At 39.6% G+C, this 16,595-nt stretch overlaps 3 protein-coding genes across 3 annotated transcripts; all 3 read left to right on the top strand.

Moving 5' to 3' along the window:
• Window positions 1-3,373: 3,373 nt before the first annotated feature.
• Window positions 3,374-4,637, top strand: LOC311061720 (tumor necrosis factor-like; the record flags this gene model as incomplete). Its single annotated transcript, XM_084080409.1, has 3 exons — window positions 3,374-3,541; window positions 3,664-3,691; window positions 4,174-4,637. 3 exons carry the CDS (start codon window positions 3,374-3,376, stop codon window positions 4,635-4,637), a joined length of 660 nt encoding a protein of 219 aa, XP_083936535.1.
• Window positions 4,638-7,317: 2,680 nt separating this feature from the next.
• On the top strand, window positions 7,318-8,522 carry LOC311061719 (tumor necrosis factor-like; the record flags this gene model as incomplete). The annotated part of the gene is made up of 4 exons (XM_084080408.1): window positions 7,318-7,473; window positions 7,568-7,595; window positions 7,772-7,831; window positions 8,035-8,522. Exons 1-4 carry the CDS (start codon window positions 7,336-7,338, stop codon window positions 8,520-8,522), a joined length of 714 nt encoding a protein of 237 aa, XP_083936534.1. The 5' UTR covers window positions 7,318-7,335.
• A 5,982-nt stretch (window positions 8,523-14,504) lies between these two features.
• LOC311061718 (tumor necrosis factor-like) lies at window positions 14,505-15,660 on the top strand (the record flags this gene model as incomplete). Its single annotated transcript, XM_084080407.1, has 3 exons — window positions 14,505-14,693; window positions 14,811-14,904; window positions 15,152-15,660. Exons 1-3 carry the CDS (start codon window positions 14,526-14,528, stop codon window positions 15,658-15,660), a joined length of 771 nt encoding a protein of 256 aa, XP_083936533.1. The 5' UTR covers window positions 14,505-14,525.
• Window positions 15,661-16,595: the final 935 nt, after the last annotated feature.

Raw genomic sequence — 16,595 nt, 5'->3', positions numbered from 1 at the left:
TCATCATGGTGCCTCTGGTGCTGTGAAATCGTGACCAAATAAAACGTCAAAAATATAATATTGCATAATAACAATTTTACTTTTAGAAACTCAACAACAGCAACTGTGCCAATAAGGGCTAAAAATAAACTTCTCTAGAAATATGCCGAAAGGGAACATGAGTCAAAAGGAGGAAGGGAAGGCTTACAGTGAAAAAACAAAGGTGACAAGTAACGGCATGCATGTGCGGGGGGTTGGGGTGTGGGAAACACAGGAGAGGCAAATTAAAAAAATGTATTCTGAGCTGCTGGCCCTAAATATCTACTGTACACTGGATCTCAGAATGAATGAATGAAAAAATATAATTATGTACGGTCTATCAACAAAGAGTATATACTGTAGGTGGATAAACACGTAAGAATGTATTGTATAATAACAGTAGTGTTGATAGACTGTGGAATATATTAATAAACACACACACACACACACACACACACACACACACACACACACACACACACACACACACACACACACACACACACACACACACACACACACACACACACACACACACACACACACACACACACACACACACACACACACATTCTATGAACAGTCTATGAAGAGTCTATGGACAGGCTATGGTTAAACATGAATACAGTATCTCAGCACTTATCCTTAACTAGCATGGTCTGTCAAAGTTCAGCAATTTACTGCACACACTAGTGGTCCATGTATAAGTGAACCAAAGTCCATGCAGGAGTCAGTAGTCATAAAGAAGTAGAGAGTGGAGGTCTTATACTCATAGCTTGGATGTGGAGTCTGGTGTCTACTGGCACAAAGGACTGGCCTTTCAGCCACTGTCCTCACCGTATGTATAATCAAGGACAGACACCCCAGCCACAGCCTGTTCATCCCGCTTCTATGACTGTGGCCAGGCAAGGAGGTCTACCAAAGTATCAAAGGCAAGACCACCAGATTTCAATCAAGTGGCTCTACTTAACCCCCCCCCCCCCCCCCCCCCCCCAACATACCATGGCAGACAAAAAGAGACTGACTATACAGACAGATAGAACATCCGCAGCAGCCTGTGGCTCACATTGATGGACCTTCGCCTCTTCAAGATTAAAATATTGCTCTGTCCCTTCCTGTAGTGTAGAACAGTGGTTCTCAAACATGTTCATGTCAAGGAAATGTATTTGGCCGTGGACCCCTGTCTTAAAATATTTTGTGCCAGGGACCTCCATAGGAGAAGATTTGTGTTGTTATCAAAATTATTCCACATTTTTCAATTTTTTTTAAAAATAGCCAAATAGCAGATCTACATTCGCACAACGCATTGCATCACAACCTTGGGGGACCGCCGGTATTACTCACCAGCACATCTGACAGGTTGCCCTGCAGTCTGATAGTATGGCCTGCTGGTGAAGTAGTCTATAAGGGTAATATCTGTAAGGTAATACCAGAAAAATTCCATTTTTACATCCATCTAAATCCATCTAGAAAGGAATCCTCCCCCCTCACTCAAATTGCCCTCACCAGAAAGAGGAAGAAACTTGAATAAAATGTTAGGAGAAATTCAGAGTTTGTGTCAATAGCATTGAGAAGATATGTATAGACATGAACTGGTAGTTTATGAGACAAAGAGGACTGGAAAGTTATACCTGGTACACATGATAAAGTTGCAACTTTCCATAATACAATAATCCAACCTTGATAGTTGGAATGTTGCCCAATTAGTCACACAAGCATAAACAAATGTGTAGCCACCCTACCAAAACAAAAACAGTTTTTATTTTAGGTGACTGACTCAGCTCTTGGCAATTATAATAATAATAACAACAACAACAACAACAACTATTATTATTATTATTATTATTACTATTATTATTACCCTTATTATTATTATTATTATTATTATTATTATTATTATCCTGCTATAACATCAGGACACCTCTGTCTGTGTATTTGTCACCATCCATCTTTCTCTTCAGTGGGTTGACCAATTGATCTGAACTTGCACACAGGCATTGACCTTTTTTGTTTATTATTATTATTTCCCAGAACTTAAATTCTATACCGGAAGTCAATGAAGGTCTGATTTGGCAGAAACGTTGCCCAGTTATGGAGATGGCTGATGTTATAAATGACTGTTCAAAAACTGGCAAAGGCTACATGAAATCCAAGAACCATATGGAAGCCATGCCTGTATTAGACCTTTATTTCAACAAACCGCATGTGCTAAGGTTATGAATTCTCAGTTTTTCCATTTCCATTGCATTTCCGTTCTTGGTAGTTATAATTCCTCTGCACAATAAATAGAGTACTCTTACTTTTAAAATAATAATCACACAGAACAGCACAATGTCTCTTGCACTGTCTATTTTTACAACCGGAAGGAAATGCAGGAAATGAGAAATGCGATCATGACACCTCTATTTCACTTCCTAATTAGTTTTTAGCACATGGCATTTAAAAAAAATTGTGACAGATGCTCATTGCATTGCATTTATACATCATCTAATAAAACATAATTAAAAGATAATTATAATTTGTAATTCTGAAAATATACAGCAGTAATGACTATGAATCGCAAACTGATGAATCAATAACACCTGGTACATATAGTCCACAAATGGTATGGGCCCTATCTGATTGACTAGTACTCTCTACATCAGTGGTTCTCAAACATGTTCATGTCAACGGCCCCCAAATTGATACGATTTGCTATGCGGACATGGACCCCCGTTTGATAGGATTTTGTTCGAGGGTCCCAGGGACCACCACAGATTTTTGTTGTTAGACTAGTGCATCATTCTACAACTGTCATGAGGAGAGATTGAATGGTATGCTCTGAATGGTCATTCTCATATATTCTCTCTTTGGATTAACTAGTGGGTGAAATAATATCACTCTATGAGAGTGGTTCTCATAGAGTGAGAACCACTCTATACACTCATATTGTCTACCTATATCATTATTAGTGCGTGCTTGGGTGCGTGCATGTGGGTGTGTGTGAGTGAGAGTGAGAGAGAGGAGAGAGAATGGAGAACTGTGTGTAAACTGTGGTGTTCCTCTGCGACAGCCGAGTCTGACAGCAGAAGAAAACTCCTTCCTCAACTCTCCACTCACTCACACTGTGTGACATCACTGGAGTTTCCTCCTGATGTAGAGCTCTGTTTAAATAGCGCTCAGTCAGAGTATCAGTTCATCAATCAATTCGACAGAGACGAAAAGAGCATCTTTCACGAAGCCTCAGAGGTATTACCCTTGCCTTTATTCTATTTTATACTCTCCAATCTCTAAAAAGCAAAGGACTAACACTTGGCTTGAAGTGGCCCTTGGACACCTTTTTTCTCCACTGAAGAAGACAAAGCGCTTCACAACAATGAAAGGTGACAACCCAGTGCTGTTGGACATGGGCACCACAGAGACTGAAGAGGTTACTGTGACAAGGGAGCCATCTACGCGCAGCGATTGTTGGAAAAGGACTGGAGCCCTGCTGGCAATTACAATGTGTTTTGCTGCTGCTATCTTCTTCACCTTTCACTACAAGGTAACCAGCACAAGTTTCTAAAGGATTAGAAGAACTGTTCATGGGTTGAAAAGTCTGCTTTCCTGAAATGAATTGGTTTCTAACAAATGTATTTGTTTCCCCTCTTTTCTTCTCTACTACAGGAACATCATCACGCTGCAGAATCCGACGGTGAGGACTTATTTTTTTAATCTAATAATTCTATTAGTATGTATATTATGTTAAGCAGTTGATATGTCAATATTGCTGATATCCCGTCACCAATTTAAGCAGAGTCATGCTGATCATGAAGTTGAGAAACATAACCTGTCGAGCAAGTTTCTAAATCTCTGTCTTCCTGCAGATCTCCGCCACTCATTGAGAGAAATCTCTGACTCTGGGAATGTAAGAGCTGCCATTCATTTACATGGTAAGAATATACTTCATATGTATTCAGCATAACAGAACAAGTTCAGCTGGCCAATAAATAAGCAGGAAATAACTTTAAAGGCTAAATTTGAACTATTTGTTTTTGAAGCTGTAATCTGGGAATAAGTAGCTGTTCAGTCAGTCGGTCAGTCTATACTGTATGTATTTTACTAATGTCCAACCTCATTGAAACTCCGATCCACATGAACATCTTCCACGTTTTCCCTTTTCACCCATTCCAATAGGTGAATACAACGAAAAGCTCACAACCTTAGTGGAGTGGAAACAGGGGGTGGACCAGTCTCACGCTGAAGGCCTCAGTTTGGACCATAATGAGATTGTGATCGCAAAGCCAGGTCTGTACTTTGTGTACAGTCAGGCCTCGTTCCACGTCAGCTGCCACCTTGATGACGAGGACATCGGCAGCGTGGCAGGGAAGATGGTGAGCTATGCGGTGAAGCTTCGGTCCCCTTCTTACGGGAACTCTGAAGACAAGCACTATGAGACCATACTGCGCTCTGTTCGCACCACCTGTGAAAAGAAGGCGAGCAAAGCTGATGAATGGCACGGTTCCGCCTATATGGGGGCCGTGTTCAAGCTCCACAAGGGAGACCGGCTCAATACCGTCATGGACAAAACTTTGCTACCTACTGGATTTGTCCTGGATGACAAATCTGGGAACACCTTCTTCGGTGTGTTCGCCTTGTGATGACAAACGGCGGATGATAATGTTGCTGATGGTGAGGTTATTGGACATTAATATTGCATACTGTGGCATCATACTGAAGCCAGCATCTGTGTTCCATCAACGCACAGGTTTTATACCAACCCATGTTAACTGCAGCAGTTTGTCAATGGGTGTACTGTAGAATAATGTACAACCATGGCCATCTCTATGGGTCTGCATTACAACAATATTACTGTATGTACTATGTACTACCATCTTATTGTGATAATGTATGTTCAATGTATTACTGCACACTAAGTGTGCCACTATAGTTTGACAACAAAAGCTTTGAGACGAGCTGATATTGCTGATCACTGACTCTAATTAATATCAATATATATTTATCGTTATTTATTTTTCAATGAATGTGCTATCCTATTTATTTATTTATATATTTATGTATTTATTTATTGATATTTATTGTACTATATAGATTTTGAGTACTGTATAGATTTTGAGTTCATACTGAGTATTCTGAGAAATTTATTATTTTTTTAAATGTAAAATTTGCACTTAATTCAGGTGGTTATTCATCTCTGTTTTAATGTATTATATTTATTACAGTCCTGGGGGGCTGTGAAATTGTGACCAAATAAAAACATAACATTGAAATTATTTTACTTTTATATGTAGATTTGTTCTGGTTCAGGGTGTCAGTAAATGGTAATTAACAGGGAGATATCAGGGACAATGCATTTCTCCATTAAATGTTTGGCAACCGATAATACAATATCTAGACAACAATATCAGTTATATGGAAATTACTGAAAATGACATCCCACAATCAAGTCAACACAGACGACTTCTACTTTAAAATGTAGAGTTTAAAGGCCACTTCCTCACCAGCTTGTTCAGTTTGTTGGCATCCCTTGAATTGATGTTATACCCCAACCTACCACAGCAAAGAAAATGACACTGGCTACTACAGACTGATAGAACATCTTCAGCAGCATGTTGCATAATACCTTCTCAGATTAACAGATTATCAAACAGCTTGCTCTGTTACTTCCTGTAGAGGGCCTCAATATCCCAGGAACATCTACTGTAGGTGTCCATATCCTCCACCTCCAGCCCTCATATGGTGATGGGAGTTGGCAGTTGGGGGCCAACTCCACCAGTAGTCCACCACCAGCTCCTTTCCAATGTTGAGCTGGTGGGCCTTGTTGTCACATTCCCCAATGTAACGCTCCACCAGGGCTCTGTACTCCCCGTTGTCATCCGTGATGCAACTAAAAACGGAGGAGTTATCGGAGAACTTCCGAGGTGGTACATACAGTACATGAGTTGAAGCGGAAGTTGGAGGTGTAGAGGACACTGTGACCAGGAAAGTTGCCAGCACGGTTCCACTTCCTTGGGGAGCAACTGGTGTTGCTCACCAGCACATCTGCAGGCTGCCCTGCATGCAGTCTGATAGTGTGGTTTGCTGAGTAAAGGTAGTGTCTGTAAGGGTCCTTAAATATTTTGTGATATAAGTGATTGACTCAGCAACACAAAAACAGATAAATAATTTAAGCTATATCCCAATTTGTTTTCATTGCATTTCCGACACTGTGCACAATAAATAAAAAACTTATTTTCAACTAATATTCACACAGAACAGCACATGTTTCTTGCACTCAACCTGTTTTTACAACAGGAAGGAAATGAGATTGCAATCATGACACACCTATTTCACATCTTCCTTCTTTTTAAAATAGTAACATATGCTTATTGCCTTTATATATCACCTATCCATAATATAATGCAAAATAAAGACAATTCTACATAGCAACAAATACTTTGTAATTATGACAAAACAACAGTAATGATTATTAATTGTGAACTGATGAATGAATAGCACCTGATACCATTAGATTGACCACCTACAATACACACAATTGCATGGGTCCCATAGGGCTGACTAGTACACTACATGATATAAAGTAAACAATATGAGTATAATGTATAATGATTACTTTATACTTCTATTGCCTACTTATATCATTATTAGTGTATGTTTTAGGGATTCATATTATTTCTCATCTTCGTTCAACATTATAGGGAAAAGTATACAGAAAAGGAATTAGTCAAACTCAAAATAATACATTTGACATACTCTTTGCGAAAAAAATAAGTACTGTAGAGTGTGTGTGTTTGAGTCCTCACATGTGGCATATGCTAGCGGTTTGTGGGGATGTTGTGCAGATGAGTGTGTATGGTGTTTTTTTGTGTTTGTATGAACGTATTTGATGAATGTGTGTGTGTGTGTGAGAGAGAGAGAGAGAGAGAGAGAGAGAGAGAGAGAGAGAGAGAGAGAGAGAGAGAGAGAGAGAGAGAGAGAGAGAGAGACTCGTACTGAATGGAGACCTGAAGGGTAATACTTATGGTTTTCCTCTGCGACAGCCCTCCCCAGCAGAAGAAAAGTCTTCCTCAACAACTCTCCACTCACTCACACTGTGTAACATCAGTGGAGTGTTTAAATATTGCTCTGTCAGAGTAGAAGCTCATCAATCAATTCAACAGAGACGAAAAGAACACCTTCACTAACGTTACCACCGGGGTATTCTATTGTATACTCTCCAACCTGTGAACAGCAAAGAACTGACACTTGGCTTGAAGTGGCCCTTGGACACTCTTTTGCTCCACTGAAAAGACAAAGCGCTTCACAATAATGAAAGGTGACAATACAGTGCTGTTGGACATGGGCCCCACAGAGACAGAAGAGGTTACTGTGACAAGGCAGCCGTCTACGCACAGCGATTGTTGGAAGAGGACTGGAGTCCTGCTGGCGATAACACTGTGTTTTGCTGCTGCTATCTTCTTCACCTTTCACTCCAAGGTAACAAGCGCAAGTGTCTGTAGGAAAAGTTCATGGGCCGGAAAGCCAACTTAAAAACAAAAAAAGAAATCACTGTTTTTCTTCTCTACTACAGGAACATCATCTTGCTGTGGAAGCTGATGGTGAGGACCTATTTTCTTAATTGTAAAATGTTATTTATATGTATATTCTGCAGTTGACATGCCAATCTTGCTCATGTCCTGTTACTGATATAAGCTGAGTGCGCCAGATATAGTAGAGTCAGTTGAGAAACATCAACCTATCGAGCAAGGTTCTAAATCTCTGTCTCTTCCTGCAGATCTCCGCCACACATTGAGACAAATCTCTGGGTATGTAAGAGCCGTCATTCATTTAGAAGGTAAGAAAATCATATATATATATATATATATATATATATATTTTATTTTTATTTTATTTTTTTTTCTTCTTTTTTTTTCTTCTTCACAATAACAGAACAGGTTCAAACTATTTGTATTTCATTAATATCCAATCTCATTGTAACTCAAACATGCATACTACATGAACATCTTCCAACGTTTCTCTTTTCACCCGTTCCAATAGGTGAATATAACAAAAACCTTGAAAAGCTGGAGTGGAAACAGGGGGTGAACCAATACCATGCTGAAGGAGGCCTCAGATTGGACCATAATGATATTGTGATCCCAAGGCACGGACTGTACTTTGTGTACAGTCAGGCCTCGTTCCGCGTCAGCTGCCAACTTGATCAACACCTTGATGATGAGGACATTGACAGCGCGGCAAGGAGGATGGTCCATGTGAGCCATACAGTGAAGCTTTGGTCACCTTCTTACGGGAACACTGAGGAAGACAAGAACTATGAGACCATACTGCACTCTGTTAGCACCGGCTGTGAAAAGAAGGCAAGCGACAACCCGGAAGCAGATGACAAGTGGCACGGTTCCGTCTACATGGGGGCCGTGTTCAACCTCCACAAGGGAGACCGGCTCAAGACGGTCATGAACAAAAAGTTCTTGCCTCTCCTGAACGTCAAATCTGGGAACACCTTCTTCGGTGTCTTCGCCTTGTGATGACAAACAGGGTCATAGGGACTTGACCTATTGGACATTTAATATGATTGCATACTGTGGTGTCATACTGAGCCAGATCTGTGTTCCATCACCACACCAGGTTTTATACACCCAACCCATGTTAACTGCAGCAGTTTTGTCAATGGGTTGACTGTAGACTAATGTACAACCATAGCCATCTCTATAGGTCTACATCACAGCAATGTTACTTTATGTACTATATACTACAAGTAAGACGCGCGAACGCTGGAAGCGAACGCAGCTCGAAATATGTTGCAGGTGTGTGCATTTTAATCAGAGCATTGTCTACATTCCTGCATTCTTCATGGCCACACTGTAGTGTGTGTGTGTGTGTGTGTGTGTGTGTGTGTGTGTGTGTGTGTGTGTGTGTGTGCGTGCGTGCGTGCGTGCGTGCGTGCGTGCGTGCGTGCGTGCGTGCGTGCGTGCGTGTGTGTATATGAAACCCTGCTCAGCACTCTGGCGCACTCTGGAGGCTGCACACAGGCAGTGCACACACACAGACAGACAGACACACACACAAGCCGAGCAGGATTTCATAGAAAGCTCCACTTGGGCGGCGCGCCTCCTTCCGCGTTCGCAACAATCTTATTATGATTATGTGATGTGTGTAGAATATATTACTGCACACTAGTGTGCCATCTCCGTTTGACAACAAAAGCTTCGAGAGGAGCTGATATTGCAGACTCTATTAGTATTTCATATCAAAGTAGGCTAATATTTATTTATTTATGTGCAGTATTCATTTATTTAAATTTAATAAATGTTCAGTATATTATTAATTGTATTGTAGTATATAGATGTTGATAGTACTTTTTTTTGTTCATACTGACTATTCTGAGAAGTGTATTTTTAAAGTTTGTTATTAATCTTGGTTTAAATGTATTATATTGTTTTAAAGCCTCGCTATGTAACTTTTTTTAATTAATAAAATGTAAATGTGTCCAATCTGTATGGTAGAGTATGTTAATACAATATAACTTATACAATTGGGGAGGTTGTATTTGTCTCCCTGCTCTTCTATTGAGACATTTAGATTGGGTCAGGTCAAAAGTCATGTCTTTTTAGTCAATTTTTAGTTTTTAGTCAATTTACCCCCTGAGCAAGCAGGCAGGCTCTATTAGCTAAGTGGTAAAAATGTCAGCACTTAAGCAGGGAACCAGGTTCAAATCCGGGGTAGAAGATGGAAAGTTACATAGTGCTGCTTTAAGGGGAAATTGCATAATGGTGCCTGTGGTACTGTGAAAAAAAATATATATATAATACGTTTTTTCATATTGATATTATTTTACTCAGTGAGAGATATCAGGAACAATGTATTTCTCCATTAAATGTGGGGCAACAGATCACACATAATATCTAGACAACAATATCAAATGCCATACCATATAATTATACATATTATAAGTATCTTTGTTTGTGTTTACAGGACTTACAGGACTATTTGACTGGATCATTTCTGAATCAAACAATTTCCAAAATATATAGGCTAAAGGTGTTTTCTAAAACTGTTTTCACATTATTCGAATATCCAGCATTTAAAATAAATTGACCTGTCTCTTTTCACACTGTCTAGTGTTCAGTATCTAGAAATAAAGGCTATACTTTTGAAGTGAAGGTTGTGGAATGGGGGACTGCCCATAAGTCCGACATCTCTTCACATAATGAGCTTGTAGATCAGCTATTATTGCTATTTTGTATGTCACATGTCGCATGTAGATGGATGGGCCTGGATTGAGATGCACTCAGAGCCGATTAATCTGATTAATTTGAGAGAAAAGAATGGAAGAAAATAACCTTCAGAGGAGAACATATGCATAAAAGAACAGAATTCAATCTAAAAACTATAGAGGCTGGCAATTGCCATCCCCTAGGACCCCCAAATAATGTCCCTGCTTCCTGTCAAACAAATACGTGCCTGATTACATCAGCAGGCCCATATGAATAATTCTTAATCATGATTTCATTCACCTGTGTGAGGGCAGGGATTTTCAACTGATTGTGAACCATGACCACTGTCCTGATTAATCAACCTGGGGTTAGTTAAACTTAGTTTTTTCTTGAGAAAATATATAGTTGTGGACAGTACATAGTCTCCTATGATTTTCTGTCGTCAACCAAATGAGTACTCTCTCCTGATTGACTCAGATTTTGTCACCTACCTGAAAAGGTATTTTCTGTTTATTAAAGAGCTGGAGAGACATGGAGACTCCTGTTACCGAACAAACACTGTATAGCAATGATTACTATCAAAATATAGAGTTTTAACCTTTTAACAAAAAAACTTTTGTTTTAACCAAAACATATCACTTACCCTACCTTTAAAGGGAAGTTTTACCCTCGTTGTTTCTTTGCTGTTGCCTAGTGCTTCCTCATGGGGGAACTGTTGGGTCTCTGTAAAAGAAGGCCTAGGTCATGATCTGTTCCACATGAAAAATGTCATGAGTGATGTGGGTCTATATAAATAAAATGTACTGATTGATCGATGTTTAGATGTTTGCAGATTTTCTTTTTCAGTCATTAACATTAAGAAAATATTTATAGGCACATATTTTATTATGACCCTAGTAAAAAAATTCCAATAGAGAAAATCCAATTAAAAATCAGATTTTTTGACTAGGTGAGACAAAGAGGACTATAAAGTTATTCCTGGTACAGATGATAAAGTTGCAACTTGCCAGAATTACAACAGTCCAACCCAGATTTTAAATTCTGTGACGGTTACCTGCTTAGTTATTTCACTCTTAGGTTATTTGGTTATGGTTTGTGTATTTGCTTTGCCCTTCTCATTTCTCCTTTCTCATTGGTTCCTAGGACTTGGGGAGCAGTGCGAGGATGGCCATCAGACTAATTGGGGAGCACCTGCATGGGCCCGGGTGCTCACACCCCTTTAAAAGCCTGTCTACCCAGTCCTCTCCCAGTTCATTTGATTTGTGCACCTCATGCACCTTATTCAACATTTGTGTTAATACATGCAACACTCAACCACACTACACAATCCACTCATGCATCCAATCAGTCATTCATGCCTCCAATCATTCATACAAGGGTAAACGAATGTGTAGCTCCACCACCAAAAAAGAAAATAACACGTTTTTATTCTATACTGTAGGTGATTGAGCGCTTGAGGTGCTTGAAGTTGCTGTGTAGACCTATAGGCACACTTCCATATGGCGTATTTCCCATCTACAAATCAAACTCTTTTAATCATTTATGTTATATAACTCTAATGTATACAGTATGTTCCAAACAACCACAGATTGGGTCTTTAACTTTACCTTTAACTAACATCATGAATGAAGATAGAAATATGAATGAATAATGCAAATGAGAATTTCTGTTCATCGTGGAGGTTCCTCTTTCCAGTGTGGGTAGTCTTGCGTAGGCAGACTTTCAGGGATCTCCGCTTATTGATAGGCGGTGGTATCCAATCGTCTGGCTATGCAAAGTCACTTTACAACATCATCATGATGAAACAGTGACGAGCGGAAGAATGGTTTTACATTTTTATTTTTTTCCCATTGGTTTAGTCATGTTAAAGCAGCACTATGTGACCTTTTTTATGAATACAATGTAAATTTGTCCAATATGTATGGTAGAGTATGTTAATACAATATAACTTAATTGGGGTGGTTATATTTTGCCTCCCTGCTCTTCTATTGAGACATTTAGATCGTGTCAAAGGTCATGTGTCACAGGACCTGACACAAATTCTGACCTGATGGTCAAGATTCAATTTATCCCCTGAGCAAGCAGGCAGGCTCTATTATCTCAATGGTAAAAATGTCAGCACTTATGCAGAAAACCAGGTTCAAATCCGGTGTAGAAGAGGAAAGTTTGGCCTAACTCCACTTCTTTCAAGATGCTGACTCATGTACAATGTCTGTTGACAAATACAGTACTAGTAACTAAGCACATACAGTAGATATTGCACGTATGTCACTTTGTCTTGCACTTTATTGATACTGGTTTATATGCTGTTGGAAATATATGGCTTTTTAACCAGATTTTATTTGTGAAGTCTATTTTATTGCCTACTGTCAAAAATGTTCAGTCCTCAAAACATGTCTGAAAGTTGCGTGATGAACTAAGATGATGTATTCTCACATCCCTCTCTATTGCCCTCATTTTTAGTGCAATTCCAGGCAGGGTTTCTGTAGGAGTTCTCCTCCTCCCCTTTCCGATGGTTTTGATTGTTGCTATCGGTATCGGTCTTGCTTTCTTGACACCATAGTTACAATATATGAAAGTTCATGTAAGGACCGATTTGGTTTTCCACGGGCTAGAGAGCCCGCGGAAACGTTTCCTCGTAGAAACAAGACCTCATTTGAGTGTATTGTTCATTATCTATGCATTTTATACATATATTTTTACATGCACAACACATGCACACGCACGCACGCACGTAGAGTGTGTATTTTATTCTGCAGCACTGTAAAGCAGTAAGGGTCACACAACCACAGCTCTTATAGACACAGCTAGTCACTTTGCTCCCTCAGCAAAGGATTCTTCTCTACTCAAATCCTGAGTCTCTCTCTCTCTCCCTCTCTCTATCTCATATATAATGAATATGAATATAATCTCTCAGTTACACCAACACTGTTATTGGGAAGAAGTTGAAATTTATAAAGATCATTATATCCGTGTAAGGATGGGTGAATGAAAAGGAATGAAAGTGAAAGTCATTAAAAGAATGTCAAACTTATTTAGGCAATTGTCGATGATCCATGTATGTAAAATTAAAATTCAGCAAATCAATTATTTTCACGGGAGGGTACTACAAGATGCAGGGAAAAAAGGCAAATGTGGAAAACAATCTCTCTAACTGGCGGGTGAAGATACTGTATAAAAAAAAGGGACGGGAGATATTTAGAAGAGGGGTGACATTTTTATAATGAGTCCCCTACTCATTATAAAAATTATGATAAAAGTGATGTAAGATGGAGATTACATATTTTCTGAAACAGCCAGCCCGCAAAAAACATGACTGGGTTGTCATTTTTTTCATTTCTCTCTCTCTCTCTCTCTCTCTCTCTCTCTCTCTCTCTCTTTTTGCAGGTACACCAGAGATCCCACATGAGTAAAATAACTGATTTATTTTAATGGGTCACTGCTTAACATTATATCTCAACTTAAAACATTGTAGGGAATAGTATACAGAATAGGAATTAGCCAAACTCAATAATACCATTGGAATACTCTTAGAATACCCACAAAGATGAAAGGAAAACACGTTAGGGAACAAAGTACAGAAAAAGTTACTGTAGACAGAGAGTCTTTGTGGTTAGTGTGTGTGTGTGTGTGTGTGTGTGTGTGTGTGTGTGTGTGTGTGTGTGTGTGTGTGTGTGTGTGTGTGTGTGTGTGTGTGTGTGTGTGTGTGTGTGTGTGTGTGTGTGTCTGGGGGTGTGTGTGGGGTGTGTGTGTGTGTGTGTGTGTGTGTGTGTGTGTGTGTGTGTGTGTGTGTGTGTGTGTGTGTGTGTGTGTGTGTGTGTGTGTGTGTGTGTGTGTGTCTGGGGGTGTGTGTGTGTGTGTGTGTGTGTGTGTGTGTGTGTGTGTGTGTGTGTGTGTGTGTGTGTGTGTGTGTGTGTGTGTGTGTGTGTTCAATATGTACGTGAATGAGTCAGAAAATATGGTCTTTTCCCTGTGCCTATGTGTGTGTGAGAGAGAGCTTGTATTGAATAGAGACCTGAAGTGTGAAAACTGAAAGACAGCCACTCTCCACTCACTCACACTAAAAGTGACCTCACTGGAGTTTCCCCCTGGTGGAGATTCTCTTTTAAAACGAGCGCTCGCTGCTCAGAGTATCAGTTCAGTTCAGCAACTCAGAGACGCAAAGAGCATCTTTCAGTATCCTCTGACACATTACCTGGCCTTTATTCTACTTTATACTCTCCAGCCTGTGAACAGCAGAGGACTGACATTTGGCTTGAAGTGGCCCTTGGATACTGTTTTGCTCCACTGAAAAAGACAAAGCGCTTCACAACAATGAAAGGTGACAACCCAGTGCTGTTGGACATGGGCCCCACCGAGACAGAAGAGGTTACTGTGACAAGGGAGCCGTCTACGCACAGCGATTGTTGGAAGAGGACTGGAGCCCTGCTGGCAATTACAATGTGTTTTGCTGCTGCTATCTTCTTCACCTTTCACTACAAGGTATACATGAACAAATCTCTGAAGGATTATAACAGTTCATGGGTTGAAATGTCCTCTTTCCTGAAATGAATCGCTGTTTCTAACTAATTTGTTTCCCCTTTTTCTTCTCTACTACAGGAACATCATCAGGCAGCAGAAGCTGACGGTGCAGCTCTCCGCCACACATTGAGACAAATCTCTGGAACTGCAAGAGCTGCCATTCATTTAGAAGGTAAAAATATAGTACATATATATTCAGCATAACAGAACAAGTTCAGCTGGGAATTAACTTGAATGATTAACAAACTGGAAAACACTTTAAAGCCAAGATTTGAGTAATTATTCTTTTTGAAGCCGTGCTCTTGGAATTAGTAGATGTTCAGTCAGTCAGTCAATGTACTATATTATGTATTTTATTAATGTCCAACCTCATCGTAACTCATATCTACATCTAACATCTTCCAACATTTGTCTAATAGGCGAATACAAACAAAACCTTGAAAAGCTGGAGTGGAAACAGGGGGTGGACCAGTACCATGCTGAAGGAGGCCTCAGATTGGACCATAATGAGATTGTGATCCCAAGCTCAGGACTGTACTTTGTGTACAGTCAGGCCTCGTTCCGCGTCAGCTGCCACCTTGATCAACACCTTGATGACGAGGACAACGATGAAGATGAGGAGGACATCGACAGCGCGGCAAGGAGGATGGTCCATGTGAGCCATGCGGTGAAGCTTTGGTCCCCTTCTTACGGGAACACTGAGGAAGACAAGAACTATCAGACCATACTGCACTCTGTTAGCACCGGCTGTGAAAAGAAGGCGAGCGACAACCCGGAAGCAGATGACAAGTGGCACGGTTCCATCTACATGGGGGCCGTGTTCAACCTCCACAAGGGAGACCGGCTGAAGGCGGCCATGCACAAAAAGTTCCTGCCTCTCCTGGACGAAAAATCTGGGAACACCTTCTTCGGTGTGTTTGCCTTGTGATGACAAACAGCTGATGATAATGTTGCAGATGGTGAGGCAGCTATAATGAAGTATAAAGCGTGTGGTGAAGGACTTAAACCTAATTGACATTTAATATGATGGCATACTGTGGTGTCATACTGAAGCCAGATCTGTGTTCCATCACCACACCAGGTTTTATACCAACCCATGTTAACTGCAGCAGTTTGTCAATGGGTGTACTGTAGAATAATGTACAACCATAGCTATCTCTATGGGTCTGCATTACAACAATATTACTGTATGTACTATGTACTTTCTAATTGTGATATTGTGATAATGTGTGTTGTTCAATGTATTTACTGCACACTAAGTGTGCCACTAGAGTTTGACAACAAAAGCTTCGAGAAGAGCTGCTGATCACTGATTCTAATTCATATCAAAGTAATATTTTATATATTTTTTAACGTATTTATTTGTTCATGAATGTGCTGACCTAGCCTATTTATTTATTTATTGTATTATACTATATCGATTTTGATGGTATATGTTTGAGTTCAAACTCTTTTGAGATATGTATTTATAATTGTTTACCAGTAGTTGTATTTATTATTCAAATTTGCACTTAATTCAGTTTGTTATTCGTCTCTTATTTATTTATTGTATTATACTACATAAATTGTGATAGTAGGTGTTTGAGTTCAAACTATTTTGAGAAATGTATTTATGTATTTAATTTTTAGTTGTATTTATTATTCAAATTTGCACTTATTTCAGTTTGTTATTCATCTCTGTTTTAATTTATTATTGTTTATTGAACTCCTGGTGAGAAATGTCCTCATGGCGCCTGTGGCGCTGTGAAATAAAATATAAAATTCATGTTTGCATAACACTGAAATTATTTTACTTGCTATACGAATAAGGGCTAAAAATAAACTTCTCTAAAAGTTCAAAGATTCTGTCAGGCTAAAGGGGAA

The sequence above is a fragment of the Gymnoscopelus microlampas genome, assembly GCF_963454915.1.
Source record: "Gymnoscopelus microlampas genome assembly, chromosome: 15".
Classification (NCBI taxonomy): Eukaryota; Metazoa; Chordata; class Actinopteri; order Myctophiformes; family Myctophidae; genus Gymnoscopelus; species Gymnoscopelus microlampas.
Note: the sequence above shows the minus strand (reverse complement) of the source record. Positions and strands in the feature narration are given on the sequence as shown.